The sequence below is a fragment of the Myotis daubentonii genome, chromosome 3 (genome assembly GCF_963259705.1).
Source record: "Myotis daubentonii chromosome 3, mMyoDau2.1, whole genome shotgun sequence".
Classification (NCBI taxonomy): Eukaryota; Metazoa; Chordata; class Mammalia; order Chiroptera; family Vespertilionidae; genus Myotis; species Myotis daubentonii.
The window spans coordinates 101,927,530-101,950,213 of NC_081842.1; the positions used below are offsets into that span (position 1 = coordinate 101,927,530).

The 22,684-nt window shown below is 37.9% G+C and overlaps 1 protein-coding gene across 1 annotated transcript in view; it reads right to left on the reverse strand.

Annotated features, from left to right (window-relative positions):
* Positions 1-19,063, reverse strand: part of LIPI (lipase I) — a 67,621-nt gene extending 48,558 nt beyond the window's left edge. The window contains exons 1-6 of the mRNA XM_059686200.1: positions 18,689-19,063; positions 15,526-15,634; positions 12,294-12,395; positions 4,857-4,946; positions 3,173-3,340; positions 1,370-1,471 (exon numbers count right to left, since the gene is read on the reverse strand). Of these exons, the coding sequence (XP_059542183.1) occupies positions 1,370-1,471; positions 3,173-3,340; positions 4,857-4,946; positions 12,294-12,395; positions 15,526-15,634; positions 18,689-19,033 (916 nt within the window). The 5' untranslated portion in view covers positions 19,034-19,063. The remainder of the gene's footprint in view (positions 1-1,369; positions 1,472-3,172; positions 3,341-4,856; positions 4,947-12,293; positions 12,396-15,525; positions 15,635-18,688) is intronic.
* Positions 19,064-22,684: the final 3,621 nt, after the last annotated feature.

Sequence of the window (22,684 nt, forward strand, 5' to 3'; positions counted from 1 at the left end):
TGCTCAGTTCCCATCAGCTGGACCCCAGCAGCAAGCTAACCTACCAATCAGAACATCTGCTCCCTGGTGTTCAGTGCACATCATAGCAACTTGTTGAGCAGTCTTAGCATATCATTAGCATATTATGCTTTGATTGATTGAACAACCGACTGGTCGACCAGACACTTAGAGCATATTAGGCTTTTATTATTTAGGATAAATAAAAATTTAAATTCACACAAAAACTTATACAGAAATACTTACAGCAGCTATATTAATAGCCAAAACCTAATATTCTTCAACAGATGAATGATTAAACAAACTATAGTACACACATGCCATGGAATACCACTCAGCAATAAAAACAAATGAATTATTCATACATACTAAAACGTGGATGAACCTCCAGAGAATTATGCTGAGTATGGGGAAAAGGTCAATTAGAAGGTCACATACTAAATTATTCCCTTTTTGTAACATTTTCAAAATATAATATTAGGAATTTATTAATGGATAATAGGGGTTAGGAACAGCTGATTGGAAGGAAGGTGTTGTATGTGGTTATAAAACTGCCACCCAAGGAATACTAGTGATAAAACTGTTTCATATCTTTAGTATGGTTGTAAATACATAACTCTATATGTGTGATTAAATTGTGCAGAGCTAAACACACACACACACACACACACACACACACACATGCATATTCTTTGCAGAAATATAAGTAAGATATATGGATTGTATCAATGTCAGTATCTTGGCAGTGATATTATATTTTACAGTGTTATGAAATTTTACCATTGAAGAAAACTGGATAAAGTGTACACAGGGTCTCTGTATTATTTCTTATATCTATATGTAAATCTAAATTTAACTTGATAACAATTTAAGTTAAAAAATGGTGATAGAAGACATCACTAATGTTTAAAGAATTATAATATCTTATAATGAATAGCAACTGTGACTACAAAACATGTACAACAACTGACCTAAACATATGTTTAAATATGAGAATCTATTTTAAATATTTATCCCTCAATAACCAAAGTCAATGACTGTGACTAGAAACTTTTATTTATAAACCACTTCAAGCTTTTCATCTCTAAACAGAATAATTTTGCTTCCTTATCACCTTATAAATTCATTATGTAATACATTTCTAAAAGATTCTCTCTTGTTCTTCAAATTTTTCCTCTTGTATAATTATAAATATGTTGGGAAAATTATTATTTACTTGCACATGCCCAGGTTATGGGCTCAACCCCCAGTGGGGAGCATGCAGGAGGCAACCGATCGATGATTCTCTCGCATCATTGACGTTTATATTTCTCTCTTCCTTCTCCTTTCCTCTCTGAAATAAAAAATACATTAAAAAAGATTTTTTACTTACTACAGAATGGATTTATGCCAGTAGTATCCAAAAACACAGTTGTCCTAAGAGATCTTTTCATTCTTTCTTCTAAAACATCTTTCCATAGCTCAGCTTGATGACCTGATATTTGAGAAATAGAACATTAGAAATTGGACTTCCATCAAATAGCTTGTAAAAACTTCAATTTCCTAAAGAAACTAAAGCATCAATGTATATTATTATTTATTATTATTATTATTATTATTATTATTATTGTTGTTGTTGCTATTATTATTCATGGATTTTTATAACAAAACTTTTCAAATAATTTCACATATTTTAATTACAATAATAAGTCTTAAGTTGAATATTTACAAATAAATCCATTCCCTGGAAATCTTATCATAACTTAATGTACTCCATATGTCTACAGTCCATTTGTACACATTTTCATTATTGTATTACAAGTTCAGAATCGTACCTGTAACTCTTTTTAATAAAGTCATCAGAATAAATCAATTAGATAAAACTTTAACACTAAATTTAGCTCTATGAGTACTGCCCCCAATACTTCTACATATACATTCATATAAATATGGTATGCCTATGTATACATTATATATAATATATAGTATAGGTAGCATTGATATGCACTATATATTATGTAAGTGATATATATTTTAGATACATACATTATAAGGAACATGTATTATACAAATAGGTACATATTAAAATGCTTCTCACTTCATGTATTTATCTGTTTCCACATTGCTACCTCTAAATTTGAGATTTGAATATAGTAGAAAGGATACTGAACTGGGAATTCAGAGGTTTATTGCTAGTTCTCACTTGTAACCTGAAGCAATCCATATGTTCACAGGAGGCTTCTTATTTATATGGGAAAGCAATGGGACCAGAAAAGCAACCCCCAAAATAAGGTATGAAGAAAACTAATTCTACAAATTGTCTTGTGGACTGACTATGAGAAAATAAAACTGGCAAAACTTGCTTATTTCCTACCCCTCCATAGCAATTCTCAGTACCTTAGCGCAAACCTCCTGCTAAAGAAAATTGTGGGAGGCTGTTCAGTTCAGCCTTTGTAATAGCTTCCCATTCAATTGAGGCCTTTGGCTTTGGAAACATACCTGGCAGACCTTGTCATGACACTGATCAGATGTTTACATGCTCATGACATGCTTGGGTTTTGCTATTCTCTTTAGAATCTCTGACCAAACAGACTTTGAGATTCTTTCCAGCTCTAACATTCTATTTTTATGTGGAATCTTTTTTTCACCAAATTTCCCATCAGCAGGCGTTAGTTCTCAGAAGTGGCAACACTTAAATGCTCTTACCAAGCTTTATCACTTCAGAAGGTGTGAACCATGTATGAGTCATGTCTACTTGCTAATAGCAAATGAAAAGCTAACTATGATTATGATTCACACCTCTTCAATTGCTCCTAACACTAAAAAAAAAAGCAAAAAAAAACCTTAGTGCCACTAAGAATGCACCAGGCTCTTTCTTTAGTGGAAATATACTAGTAGATGGATGACAAATAGAGAATGAGTCCTTTTGAATATAAAAAACATGGGTCATCATGAAGCCACCAAATATTTACACTCTATTGAAAATAGAAAGGCATTTGATCAAGTTCCCCTCACTACACATATTAAAAATATTTACTAAAAAGTGAACTATTTTTTTCTGGTTACTACACAGATAATTTTTCCATAAAATGTTGACATACAAATAAATAGGAAAGCTTGAAGCAGCAAAATACTAATACAATTATGCTATACATTTCCCAAAAAGAATTATAGTAATTATAATAATCTCTCTTACCTAACCTAGGACATGATTTCTTTTTAAAGTTGTCACAATCCATACATGAACCAGCCTTGTAATCTTCGTATGAATGACAAGGAAATGAAATAAAATTGCAGTTTGTTTCCAAAGCTGCCATGTACAAGTGGATTGCTCTCTGGTGGTCACATTTAAAAAATTGTATTCCTTAAGTGTTAAAAATCAAGCAAAAGAATTGTAAATGCATTAGACTGAGTTCAAGAAAATTGAAGAAAAATTAAAAATTAAGTTCTACTCAATACTGTTTCATGAATATTAAAGTGTTGACTACAATGCAGTGTATTGTGAGCAACTAAATAAGTCATACAAATTAAAACTTAAGTTTAATATTCCCTTTACATCATATTTATAAGAAATTTTCTGAATCATTAGCAGCAATTTTTTAATTTCAATAATTTAACAAACTCAAACATGGTGCTATCTACACTAATAAAAGAGAAACATGCAAATTGGTGTCACTCCACTATGCCCACCAGCCAATCAGACGAGTAGGCAAATTAACCCAACAAATATGGCAGTTAATTTGCATATGCAGGCACTGAGCGAAGACTGAAGACAACATGGAAGGAACCCAAGAGCTGCAGAAGGGAGGGAAGCTGTGGAGAAGCAAGCGGGGTGGTGGAGGTGGGAGTGAAGCCTGCCTTGGCGGGTTTCACTCCCTTTTCTGCTTTGCTCTGGCCGCAGGAAGCCCTATTCTTGCAGGAATCTTCCTGCAATGGGCCTCTAGTCATACTTAATAACTGGTATATACATCTCTTTTCTAACCCCACACTGTTAACATTTCTACTCAATGTCAAATATGACTATGAAATACTAAAGCTTTATCATGTCCCATTCTGGCCAGGTGGCTGAGTTGGTTGGAGCATCGTCCTGTACACCAAAAGGTTGCTGGTTCAAGACCCACTCACATTTTGGAGGCAACCAATCAATGTTTCTCTCTCACCTCTCTCTCTCTCCCTCTCTCTCTCTCTCTCTCTCTCTCTCTCTCTCTCTCTCTCTCTCTCTTTCTCTTTCTCACTTCTTCTCTCTGGAAAAATATATTCTCAGGTGAGGATTATTTTAAAAACTTTATCATGTCCCTTTTCCTTTGCCAACTTCTCATGTCCTTATCCCTTTGAGAAAACTTCTGTTGCTGCAGTGGCATCTAGCAATGTGTTCCTAATCACTGTAGAACTCAGAGCATTACTCTCTAAGGCTTTGAAGTTAGCCCAATCCCATACATGAAGAAGTTTCTAAGCTATTTATGTACAAAACAACAAAGTGCAAGAATTTATAAATATGTGTTTATACAATAAACACAGGAAAGATTGTGTTTATTGGTGACAGGAAAGATTAAATTGTGAGGCCAGACTTGTGGTATATGATACTTGGTTAGCTACATGTGCACCTTCAATGACTTAAAAATTTTCCTAATGTTAAAATTAAGAACTAAAACTGCTAAAACCATAGTGTACTAGTTCTCATCCATGACCATATAGTATATCTACTGGTAAACTTTACAAACTAAGAAGGATAAAACTTAACCATTTTTCACCAATAACTCCCAATTCATGGCAATAGTGATCAAAATTTTGCCCCACAGTTTAAGAGGAGAAAAAAAATACTGATTTTCTTTCATCATTTTGAATCATATGTAATTCATGTAAAAATACTATTCATATACCTCCAAATATTGTTGTAGGACAGCCAGGCTGCTTTTCTCCTCCATTTGGGTAAAAATCTATATGTCCCACGGGTTCTAAAATGCCTAAACCTAAGAAGAAAAGCACCCAAGAATCACAAAATGCAAATAATCAGATCAACAATACTTGTATAAAATAAATTCTCCTATAAATCTATTGAAGGAGACTTTTAAAAATTTAAATTGAAAATAAAATAAATGCAATTTTTAAGAAGATGAGTTTTTCTGTTACTAATTCCTCAAATGAATTCCTCATGAAAAGTATGGTTCATCAATTCAATACATTTACCAGTCACCAGTTTACTATGGGTCCATCATAATTCTTTGTGCTATGAACATAAATGAAAAAAAATTGGAAATGACAGTGGAAGTAAGACATAAAAAAACCCCAAAATACAGTATGTCAGATAAGTGCTATAGAAAAAATTAATAGAATAAGGGAATAGTAAGTGACTAGTGGAGGTGGTAGTTTGCACTTTTAAGTAAATTAGAGAATTTCCCACTTAGGAGTTAAGAGTTGAGCAAAGAGCTGAAGGGTATATGTGAGGCAATGAGCCAAGTAGACAACTGTGTGAGCATGCCCAGGGTACTCAAAGAAGCCAGGTTAGCTACAGTATAATGTGTAAAAAGGAGCACTGGAAGAAATGAAGGGTAGTCATATAGGACCTTTTAGGCAAGTGTGATGACTTACTCTTATTCTGGATAATAATGCATGGGACTTGGGGCTAGATTCACAAATTGGAAAAAAATAAAAAAATGCTGTTTAAGCTGGAACAAGTTGGGCCATAGTGACATGAAACATGTAGCTGTGATTTAAGGGCTTCTGCACATCTGTGGATCCTTGGGGTACTAAGAAGAGTACAAATTCTGGGTCCATTACAAAAATGGAGTCTATAACCCAGGTCTATAAAGAGGGTAACAAGTTCACAATATTCAAAACTGTAATTGGATATAAAATTTTGCTGCCAAATAAGATAGCAATGCTTTGGCTTCAGGTGGAAGAAATATCCTACAACTTAATGAATTCTTGAAAGAGATCAGTAATAAATTTAGCATAACAAAGATAAATACTTAGATAGATAGTAAGGGTTACAATGACCCTCTAGAAAATGAAAAGGACACCATTCCTGAGTAGACACAGCATTAGATCAGGCATTGCCACCACACACCACCCAAGAAAAGCTCATCTATAATAATAAAAGCATTATATGCAAATCGACTATGCCAGAGACTAAAACCAACAGTAGTTAGCATATTGATGCAAAAAGACCCATTGGAAGGCCAATGGACTTTGATATTCAGCAGGGCTAAAAATCAGCATAATATTGCCCTGCTGTGGGCTCAATGGTTGAAGGCAATTCCCTAACCTGATAATCCTTTTACTGTTTACCAAACTTTACCTTTGATATACCTGCATGAATTGCTAAAGGGCAAATGTGTATTCAAGTAAATAAAAAGCAGACAGGCTAGAAGCTGGCGTGCCTCTCCTAGAGAGAGGTTTCCACCTGGCCCCCATGCCTTCTAAATTCATATTTCTTGTATAGTATTTTCATTTGTGCCTCAGCCCCTCCTTTAGATCCTGAACTCTGCTCCAAAGGTTGCGGCAGACTGAACGGCCGAACATCAAAATGACCATCCAGATGACCACACTATGACATGTACTGGTGCCAGGCCAGCCAGGGCAGGTGCGATGCAATTGGTCAGGGGGGCCAGGCCATCACCCCATGATCACCCTACAGAGGGAGGCCCAGACCACTGGCTGGTAGGGCAATCAATCAGGGGGCTCCATGATTGCCCCAAAGAGTGAAGCTCAGGTCACCCTCTGTGGGGCGATTGATCAGGGGGAACTGGGGAACCGGGTGTATGTGGTAGTGGACACGGGCAGCACCAGGCCAAGGCAGGTGCAGGGGCGGCTGGGGAGTGAGGCCGTGAAGCCAGGACCAAGAAGCTGGCAGCCAGGGAAAGGTAGGCCTACCATTGCACAAATTTTGTGCATTGGGCCTCTAGTTTCATAATAAACTTGCAAAATACTGTAAGTTTTAATATAATTTCTTAGAGAATTTTAACATTTATAAACTGTTGCTTATAGTGAAATATTTACTGGGAGACATTATTGTAAACTAAAAATAAATTTTGGGAAATGTTTTCACAAGCTGTTAATAGTAATAAAAATTTTAAGATTAAAAAAATGTAACAACTTGATTTAATTCTAGTATATCACAGAACAAAACAACAACTAGTGAGGTGTCCCCAGGGCATGAGAATACTGGGCATGTGCATTAAAGGACAGGAAATCAGTATATAAGGAAAGAGACAGCATGATTTAGATGCTTTATTAGAACCTCTTAGAATTCAGTGAATCATTGTGTGATTTGATTGTGACAGTGGAAAAAGTATACTAACCAATCCCTCTTTACATGCCATCATCTGCTTAACTTGTGGAATTTAAGCAAGGATGAACAACCTCCTAAATGTGGCCAAAAAATGTCCAATAGTTTGTGAGATCTTTAAAATTTCCTTATATCTGAGCTCAACATGAAGATGCAAGACTAAGGGTTCCAGGTTTAGAGTCATAATTTTCTCCCATCTGCCACTGAAGTAGAGTCAAACCAAGAAGACTGCTCAGGAATCATGGAGAAGCAAAATATATTTATTATTAACTTATAAGCAGCCAATTCAGGCATATTATGTCCCTTTTATCATATGGAGGGGGCAGGGCAGCATGGTCTGCTCAGGTCATTCATTCACTTGGCTTCAGGGTGGGGAGAGCAAATGTGGGTTTTTAATGCTCTTTTATTATATATGTAACACATAAATACAGAAAGGAACATAGAGCGTGATGCTAGTGATAATTATAAAGCCAGTAGCCACTTAGTCACTTGATACCCATGTCAAGAAATAGTAACTTAGAAGCCCCTGGTGTACCCTATCCAATCACCAGTTTTTCCTTCCTCTAAAAAAAAAACATTTTTTTTCCATTTATAATATCCTTCATTTTGCTATTCTTTATCATCTCAGCTTACCTCATAAAACACTACAATTTAGATTTGGCCATTTTGAAAAAATACATAAATTGACTCATACTTCATGTATTATTTTGTGCCTGGCTTCCTTAGACTATTAGTGTACAGGGTGGGGAAAAAGTATGTTTACAGTTGTTCATATGGAAAATGATACAAAATTTAACAAATAATGATACAAGAATAAACTTTGTGTTTCATGTACTCACAACTGTAAACCTACTTTTGCCCCACCCTGTATTTCTGATATCAATCCACATTGTCAGGTGAATGTGCAGTGTCAAAATCTCTGTTCCCCATTTGTGATTGTCATAAAAAGATTACCAAAGATACCAACTCTGTGGCATCTAGCGGCAACTAAGATATGACCAGCTTTTCATCAAAAGATGCTGAGTACAGTTGTTCCACCAAATCCATGGGTTCCAAATCCATAGCCTCAACAAACCACAGATCAAAAATATTCAAAAAAAATGCGTTACATTGTTTCTGACATGTGTTATGTAGTTAGGCCTATTATGGTTGCAACTCTACTGAACAGTCCAGACTTTTTTCTTGTTGTTATTCCCTAAACAATACAGTGTCACAGTTATTTACATAACATTTACAATATATTAGGTATTAGTAAGGTAGAGATGATGTAAAGTATGTGGGATGATGTGTGTAGCTTCTATGCATATACTGTGCCGTTTTATACATGGGACTTCAACAGCTGTGAATTTGGGTATGAGGGAGTCCTGAAACCAATACCCATGGATACCAAGCGATGACTGTATATGACAATCCAAAAAAGTTTATTAGGAAAAGTAAGATATGCAAACAAAAATAAGAAAAAGTATACAGAGCTAATTCAAAAGGCTGTAGGCAGAATAGATATTGGGATTTCAGGAAGAATAGTTCAGACAAAGAACTTAAGAGTAATTGGGCAACAGGTGTGCTGTGTATAGGAATGTTAAGCTGATATACAGAGCTTGAGATAAAGGTAACTTGAGATGTTGGGGCTATTGTACTCAGACTATGAAACTTTGGGCACTGTAGGTGACCTTAGATTCCAAATAAGGAGCAGAATTGCTCCCACTATAGTTTCAGTGGATTGGCATATAGACATAGAAGCTGAAAAATTGTTATGTATGGCATATATGGCATTTATATTCCTCACAAAGGCATTGCCACAAGGTACATTCAGAGTAATATGGGAGCAAATAAATTACCTGGACCAAAGAAAAAGAAACTCGAGGAAACAAGGAAGTATGAGCAGTCCAAGTGTCTCTTCCTCCTGTCTCTGTCTTAACACCATATCCTTCCCATGACCACAACCACAACACACCTTAATCAGAGCAACATACTAGTGAAGTGTAGACTCTGTAATCAAAAGCTTTCATTTTAAATTCTGCCTCTGCCACTTGCTGGCCTTGGGACTTGACCCTAGCTTCCCCATTGGTAAAACATGAATGATAGTGTTTACTTATCTATAGGGACCTAGAAGAAGTCCATAATTAATTCACATACACCTAAAGCATTGCCTGATGTATAGGAAATATTCAATAAATCTATATATATATATATATATATATAAGGCTAAGTGTCGTCCTTCCCTCCACCCGGAAGCTATGATGTGCACTGACTTCCAGAGGGCAGATGCTTAATGCAGGAGCTGCCATGATGCACACTGGCCATTTAAAAATAAACGGCACCATGGACCTGGCACCGACAAACTAACGCCTGGCTTCCCCAAGTGGGACACAGGCCCTGCCACCACCCTGGAGCGACACCCTACCTAATTGCACTGGACACTTCTAAGACCCCATAGTGCAAAATGTGGCCCACAGCCCAGTCCATCCCGGAAACAGTCCCTGTGGGTGCCAGGTAATGACACCATGTATCAATGCCTGGCTTCTTCTCCCTAGCGACTAGCCTCCTTTGGAGTTTCTTCAGCCCAGGAACATGACTTGCTTTATAGCCAGGTGCAAACATTTTACAGTTTAACCAAATGTTTATGAAGCATTTTCATGTGCCTCATCTCATTTGATCCTCACAGAAGTCCTGGAGTAGGTAGGTAGGAGACTCAGTAGAATCCTATTTTCTTTTCATTAGCTGAAAAACAGATATTTGGAAAGTTTAGAAACTTAACCCAACTGAAAAGAAGTAAGAAATGGTGGACCTTGCCCTAACCAGTTTGGCTCAGTAGATAGAGCGTCAGCCTGTGGACTCAAGGGTCCCAGGTTTGATTCCGGTCAAGGGCATGTACCTTGGTTGTGGGCACATCCCCAGTAGGGTGTGTGCAGGAGACAGCTGATTGATGTATCTCTCATCGATGTTTCTAACTCTCTATCTCTCTCCCTCCCTCTCTGTAAAAAATCAATAATATACATTTTAAAAAATCAACAAAAATATATTTTAAAAAAAAGAAATGATGGACCTTGAAAATGACTTCAAGTTTTCTCACTGAGCAGAATATAGTCAAACACTGCTACAGTCAAGTATTTTATCCTTTGTTCTCCCTGCGTGATCTACAATAATAATCTGCTTTGTGTTGATATTTACTGCTGTGTTGCTGACAATTACCTGAAAGAGAAGTTGGGATGCTTCATTGGGCTGGAAAAAGTTTAGCTAAATCAGAAAGCAGGTCTAATTAAGCAAGTTTTATTCTATGTATATAAAAGGCTAAGTCGACTCACACATGCACAATACATATAAAGCTCCTGCTGGCACATGTGTTTCGATCTGTCATTGTCGATTATAAATTTGGTTGTTTTTGTTGACATTCTGAAGGCTAAAGAAAGTGGCATCATTGACAGAATATGTCTGAAGATCAACTATTGTCACATGTACCTCTGAAACCAAAAGAAGCTGGCATCATTCATTGTAAACTAGATCCCAATAATCCAAATGCCACTAAAATGAAACAAATCAGTACAGTGGGGCCTTGACTTACGAGTTTAATTCGTTCTGTGACGGAGCTCGTAACTCAAATTACTCATATGTCAAATCATTAAAGTGAACGAGTGAGACATGTGATGCTGGGCTGATGTTGTGGCATTCACTGTGATGTTCGCTGCGCCAACTAGCGGTGGGGTATCTGAAGCTGGCTTGAAACCTGAATTTTAGCTCGCAACTCAAAGCAAAAAATCGGTGGAGAGACGGCTCATATCTCGAAAAACTCGTTAGTCGGGACAGTCGTAAGTCAAGGCCCCACTGTATCCTGTTTCCTACATTATATGCAATGACATGTCCTATTCTTTTTCACATGGCGAAAAAGAACGGATATTGCATTAAGACTCAGAGATGACAGTGTAATCAACAATAATACTAGACAAGCCCTAGCCAGCTTGGCTCAGTGGATAGAGCATCAGACTGTGGACTGAAGGGTCCCATGTTTGATTCCAGCCAAGGGCACATGCCTGGGTTGTGGGCTCGTTCCCCAGTAGGTTGTGTGCAGGAGGCAGCCAATCAATGATTCTCTCTCATCATTGATGTTCCTATCTCTCTCTCCTTCTCCTTTCCTCTCTGAAATCAATAAAGAAATATATTTTTAAAAAAACAAAACAATAATACTAGACAAAATGTAAGGACACGAGTCACACAAATGCAGTGTTATGGATTTCATCTCTCTATCCAGGATACATTCAACCCTATTTTAAATGTTGTTATATCATGCTGTTATTATTTATTTATTAATCAATTTATATATTATTTTCATATACATTTACTAATTTTCTTTCATCTCTGACACTTCTATTATAGAGAAATGGCAAATAGTGATATTAAAATATTTCTTCTAATTAATTTCCTTTCAATGTGCACAAATTCATGCACAAGGCCACTAGTATTATTATAATCAGTGTCAAAGATATCAGATTTCAATGAATATTTAAATTATTCATTGAAAGTGTCTGTCCAATGTATTCTGGCCAAAACTATTAATAGTCTATTAGACATTTTCAGGAAGAATAATTAAATTATTTTCCTACCAGTAGGGAAAGGTATTCCTTCCCTATGCCTGAATTGCTGTGCTCAGTTCTAGTTGATAAAACTAGAAAATGAGTGGAGAGAACGGTAACTTAAATACAATATGCATGGAGGAAATTGTGATCAAATCAATAAAACTCTCAATAAAATAATCAAGATGAAATATTTTTTATAATTTTTAATTTTTTTTTTTTGATGACATGATAGTTCTTGAAACCTGAAGTTGGGACACTGAAAACAAAGAGTGCCAATAGACACCACAGGATTTCACTAACTCCAAAAAATACAGCTTGTGGTAAATACACTCACTACATAGTTACAGATATATCATCACTTTATCTCCTACTCTTTCTCTTCTTAGGTTCTCCTTTCTAAGTGTCTACATCCCTTTTTTCATTTTAAAATAATTAATCAATAAATTCTGCATTGTTACCATCAGTATCAGAATGGATGACATCCACAAACTTTGCATCAGTGTAATGTAATCTGTCATTTGATGGTTTTCCATAGAATTTTGGCCCAGCAGGGTCAAGTCCTGAAATTCAACAAAGAAACTATAAATCTCTTATTCAAGTTCTACTATAATGTTCACCAGATCATATGCTTGCATTATTATTACATCATAAATATAAACCTCTATAGTTTTAGCTTAAATCTGTCAAAAAACAAATTTAAAGATAAATAAAATTGGATGAATAGCAAGTATCTTTACTATGTTAATAACTAGAGGCCCAGTGCATGAAATTCGTAGGCCTGTGCCTTCTCGCAGTCTGGGACACCTAGGCAGATGTCCACCTGCCAGGTTAGGGGATTGGGCCTAAGCCAGCAGTCAGACACCCCTCTCGCAGTCCGGGGCTCTCGCAGTCTTGTATTCCTCTCTCATTACTGCCTACCTGTAGCAGAGGCGGGAGAGGCTCCCACCACTGCTGCTGGGCTCACCGGTCATAAGCCCGGCCTCTGACTGAGCAGCACTTCCACTGACCAAAGGGGGCAGCTCCTGCCTTGAGCGTTTGCCCCCTGGTGGTCAGTACTTGTCATAGCAACTGGTCATTCCACCATTTGGTTTATTTGCATATTAGAGTTTTATTTTATAGGATACTTTCTACCAATTTTCAGAGTTTATCAACAATACAGTATTAAGTATCACTAGAGATGCCTCAACAAAATATTGTAGGTTTTAGCAATTTTATTTAAGAAGTAATTAGGAAAAAATGTTATAACTTTAATAATAAATAACTACTACAACTTGTGAAGGGGGAAAAATAAATCCCAATCCTGTGCATTATTAGTTCATCCTGGGTCCATCTATAGGTCTAAAATAATGTTAAGCATCAGATGTAATTTGGGCTGTGGGATGAAATACATTTTCTATTGTTTTATATTTAAATAAACATTTATTTATCATTTACTTCTTACAAAAGTTTACCACACACATAAGAAAAATATATTAAAAGTTCCATGAAATATGAATACATTTCTGATATATTTTAAATTCTAAGTAAAAAGTCTAGGCCAGTGATGGTGAACCTTTTGAGCTCCGTGTGTCAGCATTTTGAAAAACCCTTACTTAACTCTGATGCTGGGTCACATATAGAAATTTTTTGATATTTGAAACCATAGTAAAACAAAGATTTATATTTTTATAATTATTTTATATATTTCAATGCCATTTAACAAAGAAAAATCAACCAAAAAAATGAGTTCGCGTGTCACCTCTGACACGCGTGTCATAGGTTCGCCATCACTGGTCTAGGCTCATGATCTTCTGGACAGTGCCAAAAAAAGGAGGGAGGAGATAAAAGTCAATGCCTTGATAAGATATACACAATGGAAGACACATCATCTTAAAAAGAGATTTTTAAAGTAAAATCTAATGTTGATTATCTCAGGCCCTTCTTTATTCTTGTTTATTTAGCCCACTTACTGACTAAGGCAGAAAATTCTCTCTTTCTATAAGTGATTCTGATGTAGAAGCACCACATTTCCTGGACTTGTAAACTTTCATAATTGCTTGACATGTATAACCTTTTAAATTGGACTAATATGTGATTAAACACACCTTAAAATAAAGTAGGTTTACCACCAGTTGAAACTGAGTTAGCATGGCGATTGAAAAAAAATATGGGCTTTGGCTGCTAGAGACCTTCGTATAAATTCTGGTTTAGCTGTTGCTTTTTAACACTTTCACATTCATTCAATTAACCTCAGTTTTCACATCTGTATAATGAGAATGACACTAAAACGGATCAAGGTAAGGAAGGTATACTAAAGGCTTGTAAACATCCTAACAATCTGTACTAGTTATCCACTCCTCTCCCCCTTTTGCTTAACTTTCCTAAAAACTCTATTACCTTTTATTTACACTTGAAATTATTAAAAATCTTCTATAGACATCAATCTCCTTAATTCTTAAAAAGCTAAACTGGTTGGGGAGGGATAATATCCTACCAGTTCTCAAATCACCATTATTCTAGAGGCAGGTGAGTACTAGAATTATTGGAGGAGGTCACTTCGAAATTATATAGCCATCTTACCACTATACTGTATACCTGAAAATTATATAATTGTAATTGAAAAATAAACATTAAAAATAATAAAAAATTAAAATGAAATTCTCACTGACTGGCACTTAGGTCAACTGTGAGGTCTGGAAAACCACTTGGACCCCTAGACCACTTGGTGCTGAGAAATGGGGCCTTACTGGCTGGATGGCATCGCAAGCAGAGAGAGAAACTGGATACCACCTTCCAGTAACAACTCTACACTAACAGAGTGGAAGCATGTTGCCCTGCCTAGCTAAGCCACTTCCGCCACTGTCCCCAGAAAACTGATACATGCTTGTAGAAGATGGCAAGCAGAGAAAAAGAAGCCCTGCGTTCAAATTCAGATTCTTTCACTAATTAGGCTACACCTCAGAGGTAGGAAGACCAGATGGCCCTGATTCTCCCATGATGGGTGGCTGTGCTGAGTGGTTGAGGACACAAGAACTCAAGGGAGCACCATTTCCATCGTATCCTAGAGATGTACAGAGCTCAACCTATGCAGCCATGCTCTGTGGCCTTATGGCCAATTCATCCCTACCATAAATGGAAGTCTTCCAGTACAAAGAAAATCTGTAATTCTAAAAAATTTCACCAGCATTCCTAAAGGGAAGCATGAAAATCCATGTCAGCATTATTTGGTAATCAAGCTTACCGGATGAGGTAACTTTGTTATGAAAATATGAGAGGATCTGGAATCCCTTAAATTTAAATACCAACTCCCAACTCTCCTATTGTTCCAGTAAAATTTTTAAAAGTATTGAAATTCATCAAATTCTTTGAAATTAAATATAGCACATTATTATATTTTCAGTTAAAAAAGCTTTATATTTAATGGAACACTTTTTCTTTGTATTGTTATGATGTGTTTTTAAAATTCAAATGGGGCTGCAGAAGTTGATCTGATTCTTTTCAATACTATAAGGGTAATATGCTCATCTAAGAACCAAACAAGGCTTTTAAATCTAACTAAAATAAATACTAACATTTGAATATAATATAGAAAAAATAAATATTTGTGCATTATTTTTATGGCTTAAATATTATATCTATTAAAGTTTAAATAAAGTAATTTCTGATGCTTAAATATATGCAAACACATTAATTTTATTTAAAAATTTTTACCTGTTATTCTTCCAAGTTGACCTTGAAATATCTTTCCAACAAATCCACTAATATGAGCCCCTAAACTCATACCTATGAAATGAAAATTATCAAGAGATGCTCCATGCTTCTGCAATAGAAAGTGCAATGTTACAGTTTTCATTTCATAAAATCACAAATTATACCTTTTGCATCAATATTCTAAAATTTGTTATTTTTTGTAGTTTAATCCATTTCTGAAAGATAGAAAATAAGATTTTATAATTTTAAAACAACTATCTTTGTTCAACTTCTTCCATGAAATATCTGAATTTTCTCTACACATTTTTAATAATTACATTAAATTTTTATTTAAAAACTAGAGGCCTGGTGCACGAAATACATGCACGGGTGGGGTCCTTAGGCCTGGTCAGCAATCAGGGACAATTGGGGCCAGGTGAATCAGGGCTGGGCTGGAGAGGAGGTGATGGTCGCCTGGCTGGGCGCAGAAGGAACAGATGCTGGATGCTGATCATCAGCGCCTCGCCACTGTGCGGTTCCCTACCTCCCCCCTCCTCCTTCCCTCGCCACCACACCACCACCAAGGCGGGCAGGCAGGTCAATCAGGGCCTGCTGGCTGGGAGGAGGGACAGGGCACAGGAGGTTGGCCACTGCTCCCAAGGAGGGAGCTGACCCTCAGCCCCCTTGGAAAAGGGGCTGCATCCACTGCCACTCACCCCCAGTTCCCTGTCCCAGCCTGGGAGTTGGGGGAAGGGACTGTGGGAGGTTGGCCAGCCTGGGGAAGTTGGCTGTGGGAGCACACTGACCACCAGGGGGCAGCTCCTGCATTGAGCATCTGCCCCCTGGTTGTCAGTGCACATTATAGCGTCTGGTCATTCCAGTCGTTCTGGCTATATATATATATATATATATATATATATATATATATATATCGATGTTAAACCTCTGCCACCTATTATCTAGAATAATATATGCAAAATAACACATTTAATTAGTAAATCATTGTATAACAATAATAATTAGACATTATTGGGGATTTACTTTGTACTAGCTACCTTGACAAGTGCTTCATAAATCTCATATTTAATATTCACACTAGCTCTGTGAGTCATTTATTGTTATCCTATTTTTCCTAGAATGTATAAATGCAGAGTAAATATCATTTGATCTTAAGTTGCCCAAAGCCAAATGTACTATTTCTAAAAGGGAAAAATGTGTACTTCTAGTCCAAGTCTGTTTAACTCCAAAATATATTCTCATCAGATTGTGTCAAATATTCTTGGAAGACTGAAGAGTGTGAATCATCATCCTCATTTCAGAGATGATAAATCACTCATGGTTTTTGAGTGATTTCCCCAGATCACATCAAAGAACAATGAAATCTGATCTTTCAAGCCCAAATTTTAGACTCCTCTCTGAGCTTCAAACACCCCTCCTTGGTGGGGGAGGAGGCCAATTAAAAGCTTAAATGAGGGAGAATTTCTTCCCCCAAGTTCTCAAGAAGCAAGTGAGGGTCCATTTTACACAGTGACACATGCAATGGCTTATTGAAGATATAGAGCATTTATTTCTAATGAGAAATTAGACGTAGGCTTTCCAAGCTCCAGGTGATAATTTTCTTCAAAATTTTCAGAGCAGTTCCCAGAAACCTGAGGAAGTATCACTCTCAAGTTTAGTGCTACTGGTCCTTTCATCTCTTCCCCTTAATATGAAGCTTTTGCAAGCAAAGCCACTCTTAGAAACATATCTAAACTACAAATTTTCCTAAATTTGAAACATATAGAAACTACAAATTTTCCTAAATTTTTCTATTTCACATTCACATTTTCCATACTTTAAGGTGCATGTTAATTAAAGAGCACTGCTGTAAGGAAAACAATCAATTATGAAAATCATAGACTATCCATAAAAACAGGTGCATCAATTACCTCTCTCTAGAGGGATGGTTTGGGTTTGTCCACATTTAAGTATATAAATATTAATTAGGATAAATGATTTTTGCCAATGATTATTATATAGCAGGCACTGGTTAAGAATTAATTTTATTTAAAAGTTAAATATTGACATAATGTCTTGTTATTCCAAATGTATAGCTAAGGAAATGAGGCAGAGAGCTTAAGCAATTGCTCAAAGTCACACAGATGCTGAGATGGATTGGGTCTTTGAAACCCTCCAGTCTAGCTCCTAGCCCAGGGGTGGGCAAACTTTTTGACTCGAGGGCCACAATGGGTTCTTAAACTGGACCGGAGGGCCTGAACAAAAGCATGGATGGAGTGTTTGTGTGAACTAATATAAATTCAAAGTAAACATCATTACATAAAAGGGTATGGTTTTTTTTTTTTTGTTTTTTTGTTTTTTTTTTAGTTTTATTCATTTCAAAGGGGCCGGATCCGGCCCTCGGGCCGTAGTTTGCCCACGGCTGTCCTAACCACTGCATGTAACTACTTGGATGTGACATGCTTGCTCAATTTGAGCAGAGACTTGGAAATTAAGCACAACACAATTCAAAGGCAGATTTCAAGGCTATGAATGTCCCCCAAATCAAATATCCTTCTTTCTCTCGAGTGCCCATCACCACCACCTATCTCTGGAACAGACATGGATCTCCATATGGATTGACTTAGTAAAGGCAGATGACCTAAAACTGTCCTGAATTTATTTCACTCACCCAACCCTGGACCGAAATGCTGGACAAATATGAATGAAACTAAGACCTGCCTCCAAGGTTGGCAGAAATAAGCTACTTTTCAGTTGTTTTTCTCTAATTTTTACCAATTCACACTTGATTAACTATAAACTATAAACATACTAGCCATACATTAGAAAAACTATTTAAAGTATCTAATGATTATATAGTTTATTTCCTATGTCTATATAGAATCATTACTTTATCCTGAAATCTGTATAGAGTTAAAAAGTTAAAATCCTAAAAGATAAAACACAATAACTTAGTCTTTAACATATTTTTTTAAATTAAGACAGGTCATGTCTAGGCATAAAATTATCCATTTACATAAACAAAAAAGGATGGCTGCATACATTAGCATATCAACAATAATTCTGAATTCTGAGAAAAAAGCATTAAGCACTAAAATATGAAAAAAGCATTCTTTAACAGTTTGTAGTCTTGCATAAGACACTGTATATTGTATAACGTATATAATACATAACATTCCAGACTTACCAACATCTTCTGAATGCTCTCACTCAAACTCACAGCAACTTTTCTGGTGTTTTTAACGGCTCTACTGTAAATTAACGTTGTAGCACCCCGGATCCAGTTCACTACAACTATATTCACATCATGATGATTCAAGATCCTTATAAAGCTCGGAAGCCATGATGGAATGGAGCTCAGTGGTCTGTATCCATGAATAAGCCAGACTGTTTTCTTACTTGTGTTGAACTTAACATTAAGTGAATTATCCTGCTCCAACAGTGGCTCAGGACAGTTTAGGTTGTTCTTTGTATACATTAACAAAAACATCTTCACTTGGGGATTAAACAAATCACTGAAGGAATCCTTCATTGATAGCTTTGTAAATTCAAGGCATGGTCTTCTATTCTCTGAAAAAAAAAATCAGTCAAGCTGAGTACTGATATAGTATTTGATTCCATTCCCATTGCTCTTGAAAAAAGCAAGATTGAACTTGAAGGGTGGGGAGAATTTAATTTCATTAGCACTTCAACACAATTTACTGAGTAACTACAATGTTGATTTGCTGATTATGTAAAATGAATTTTTGAACTAGAATTATTTAAAATTTACTATAAAATATAGAAATAAATAAAATTGATTAAAATTAAGAATTATTTTTATCTGTACAATATACTAGTAGCAATAGTTTGAGTAAAATTATTATTATTAATAAAGTGTGAACAGCAATAAAAGTAGGTAAGTTGATTATGAGCTTTAACTGTTATTCTGCAGAAAATAGTTACATATGGATAAGCATTAGAAAAAATATATTTTAACTGACTAGGGATCAAATAAATACAAATCAAAACAATAAGTTATCTTTTTCTTCCTACCAAATTAAGCAATAGTAGAAAAATCATTTTAATACTCAATATTTGTGAGGATAAATGTAACAAATATTCATTTACATGGATACTGATAATACAGCATCCTTTTGACATTTTACATGTGTGTGTATATCACACAGATAATCTTAAAATATTTATCCTTCCTGATTTTATTTCTAGGATTTATATTAATAAAATAAGCAATAATATTAAATGTAAAGTCATTAATCACAGGGTTAAGCATAAGCACACCAAAATGTAAGACACTTTAAATATCCTCTTATAAGTCTTCTCATGCATATGTTCATCTTATCTATCCTCCTACCTACCTATCTAGACTGTCCTGGGGACAGAGGCCTTTTGGCTCTGGTGCCTGCTCCTGCACTCCAAGCCCTGCCCCCGGCTTCCACACACGCTGCCTGACCCTGGCTCCCCAGCGTCTGCACATGCCTCCCTGCTCCTGGCTCCCCAGGGCCAGTGTGCGAGCAAGCAGCCATGGGGCCAGAACTTTCCCAGTATGGCCCTGGCTGCCAGGTGCCTGTGTATGCAAATTAACCTGCCATCTTTGTCAGGTTAATTTGCATACTCACTCTGATTGGCTAGTAAGCATAGCAGAGGGATGGTTAATTTACAAGTTTCTCTTTTATTATATAGGATATTTGATAACTATAAATATCCTATCTAATAAAAGACAAAAGGGTAATTAACCATACCTCCACTACTCTTCCCATTGGCTAATCAGCGAGAAATGCAAATTAACTGCCAACAAAGATGGCGGCCAGCAGCCACGCAGCTGAAGCGAGCAGGAGGTTTGCTTGCTCTGGTGATGGAGGAAGCCAAGGTTCCCCGCCTGCTGTGGCCCAGCTCTAAGCTACGAAAGCAACAGCTCCAAAAGCAACAAATTTTCAATTATAGAAGCTAAACAAACCCAACATACCTGCTTTCAGCCAGCCGTGGCCTCAGAGCTGGGAGCGCCAGTGACGGCAACAGAGTTTCAATTATAGAAGGTAAATAAATCCCAGAATAAAAAAAAAAGAAAAAAAGGAGAGGCTGGGAGCTTCAGTCGCAGGCCAGCCTGAAAACAGCCCTCAGCCTCTCACCCAGTCTTGCCAGGCACCCAAGCGGGACCCCCACTCTGATCCGAAACACCCTTCAGGACAATCCAGCAGGCCACCACCTGTGCACCAGGCCTCTATCCGATATATTAAAAGGGTAATATGCAAACTGACCCTAACAGCAGAAAGACTGGGAATGACTGGTCATTATGACACACACTGACCACCAGGGGGCAGATGCTCAATGCAGAAGCTGCCCCCTGGTGGTCAGTGCGCTCCCACATGGGGAGCTTTGCTCAGCCCCAAGCCAGGCTGATTGTTGCCAGTACAGCGGTGGTGATGGGAGCCTCTCCTGCCTCCTCAGCAGCCCTAAGCATGTCAGACTGCAGCTTCGGCCTGCTCCCCACTGGCAAGTGGACATCGCCTGAGGACTGCCAGGCTGCCAGAGGGATGTATGACTTCCAGCTTAAGCCCAATCCCCCAGGGAGCAGGCCTAAGCCAGCAGGTGGTCATCCCCTGAGGGGTCCCAGACTGCGAGAGGGCACAGGCCGGGCTGAGGGGTTTCCCCCCACCAAGTGCACAAATTTTTGTGCACCGGGCCTCTAGTGTTTTAATATATAAATATAATATCTTATATAATAACTAGGGGCCCGGTGCACGAAATTCGTACACTGGGTGTGTGTGTGTGGGGGGGGGAGTGTCCCTCAGCCCAGCCTGCCCCCTCTCACATACTGGGAGCCCTCAGGCGTTGACCCCCATCACCCTCCAATCTCAGGATCGGCCCCTTGCCCAGGCCTGACGCCTCTGGCCTAGGCGTCCGGCCCGGGCAGTGGGGACCTGCAGTGGCAGCGGGGGGGTGCCGCCCCTGCCCCTGCAGGACGCCTCTGGCTGAGGCGTCCGGCCCGGGCAGCGGGGACCCGCAGCTGCAGCGGCCCCACGATCGTGGGCTTCGCTTTAGGCCCAGGCAAGGGACCCCTAGCTCCTGGGACTGCCAGCTTCGACCGTGCCCAGCTCCCATCGCTGGCTCCACCCCTACTTCCTGCTATCACTGGCCAGGGCGGAAAAGGCACCTGATTCTCCGATCATGGCTGGTGGGCAGGGCAAAGGCAGCCCCAGGGCCGCCTTTGCCCTGCCCCCCAGCTCTTAGCTCCCCTCTGGGTTTCCGATCACTGTCAGTGGCAGGGGGCTTCTTCCTGCTTTCCCTTTTGCCTCCCTGCATTGTGCCTACATATGCAAATTAACCACCATCTTGTTGGCAGTTAACTGCCAATCTTAGTTGGCAGTTAATTTGCATATAGCCCTGATTAGCCAATGAAAAGGGTAGCTCGTACGCCAATTATCATTTTTCTCTTTTATTAGTGTTGAAAGGCTAACATGCAAATCGACCAAACGGTGGAACAACCAGTCACTATGACATGCAATGACCACCAGGGGGCAGACGCTCAACACAGGAGCATCTCAGGGGGAGTGCTGCTCAGCCAGAAACCAGGCTCATGGCTAGTGAGTACAGTGGCAGTGGTGGCAGCCTCTCCCACGCCCACAGCAGCTTAAGGGTGTCTAACTGCCAGCTTTGGCCCATTCCCCATCCCCTGAGGACTCCTGGACTGCAAGAGGGCACAGGCCAGGCTGAGGGCCTCCCCCACAAGTGCATGAATTTTGTGCACCAGGCCTCTACTATATATATATATTTGATAAATCATAAAAATGTTATTATTTATTCATTAAAATCATTCCAGTTTGGAAAGTATATATGTAATATTGTCACAATTATTTAGAAAAATATATGGGAGGAAGGCAATGAAAGAAAACATGACCTGCATTTAACTCCCGAGTTAATAGTGAAGAGATACTTGGTCAAGATACTTGGAAAATCTTGATACTTCATTTATTCTAAGTACTAGAAAATGAGGAAGTTAAGAAAAGGGATAAATCAAACCACAGTACAGTAACAGTACTTGCTGTACTGTATAAATTGTATAAGAAATTATGTCCATCCACATTCCCACCACCCAGAACAGTAAGAAGGCCAAATGCAATTGATATATCCAAACTGTTAGTCCATTCCAAGCCAAGTTAGAGTTTATTTGGCCTAGGAATGA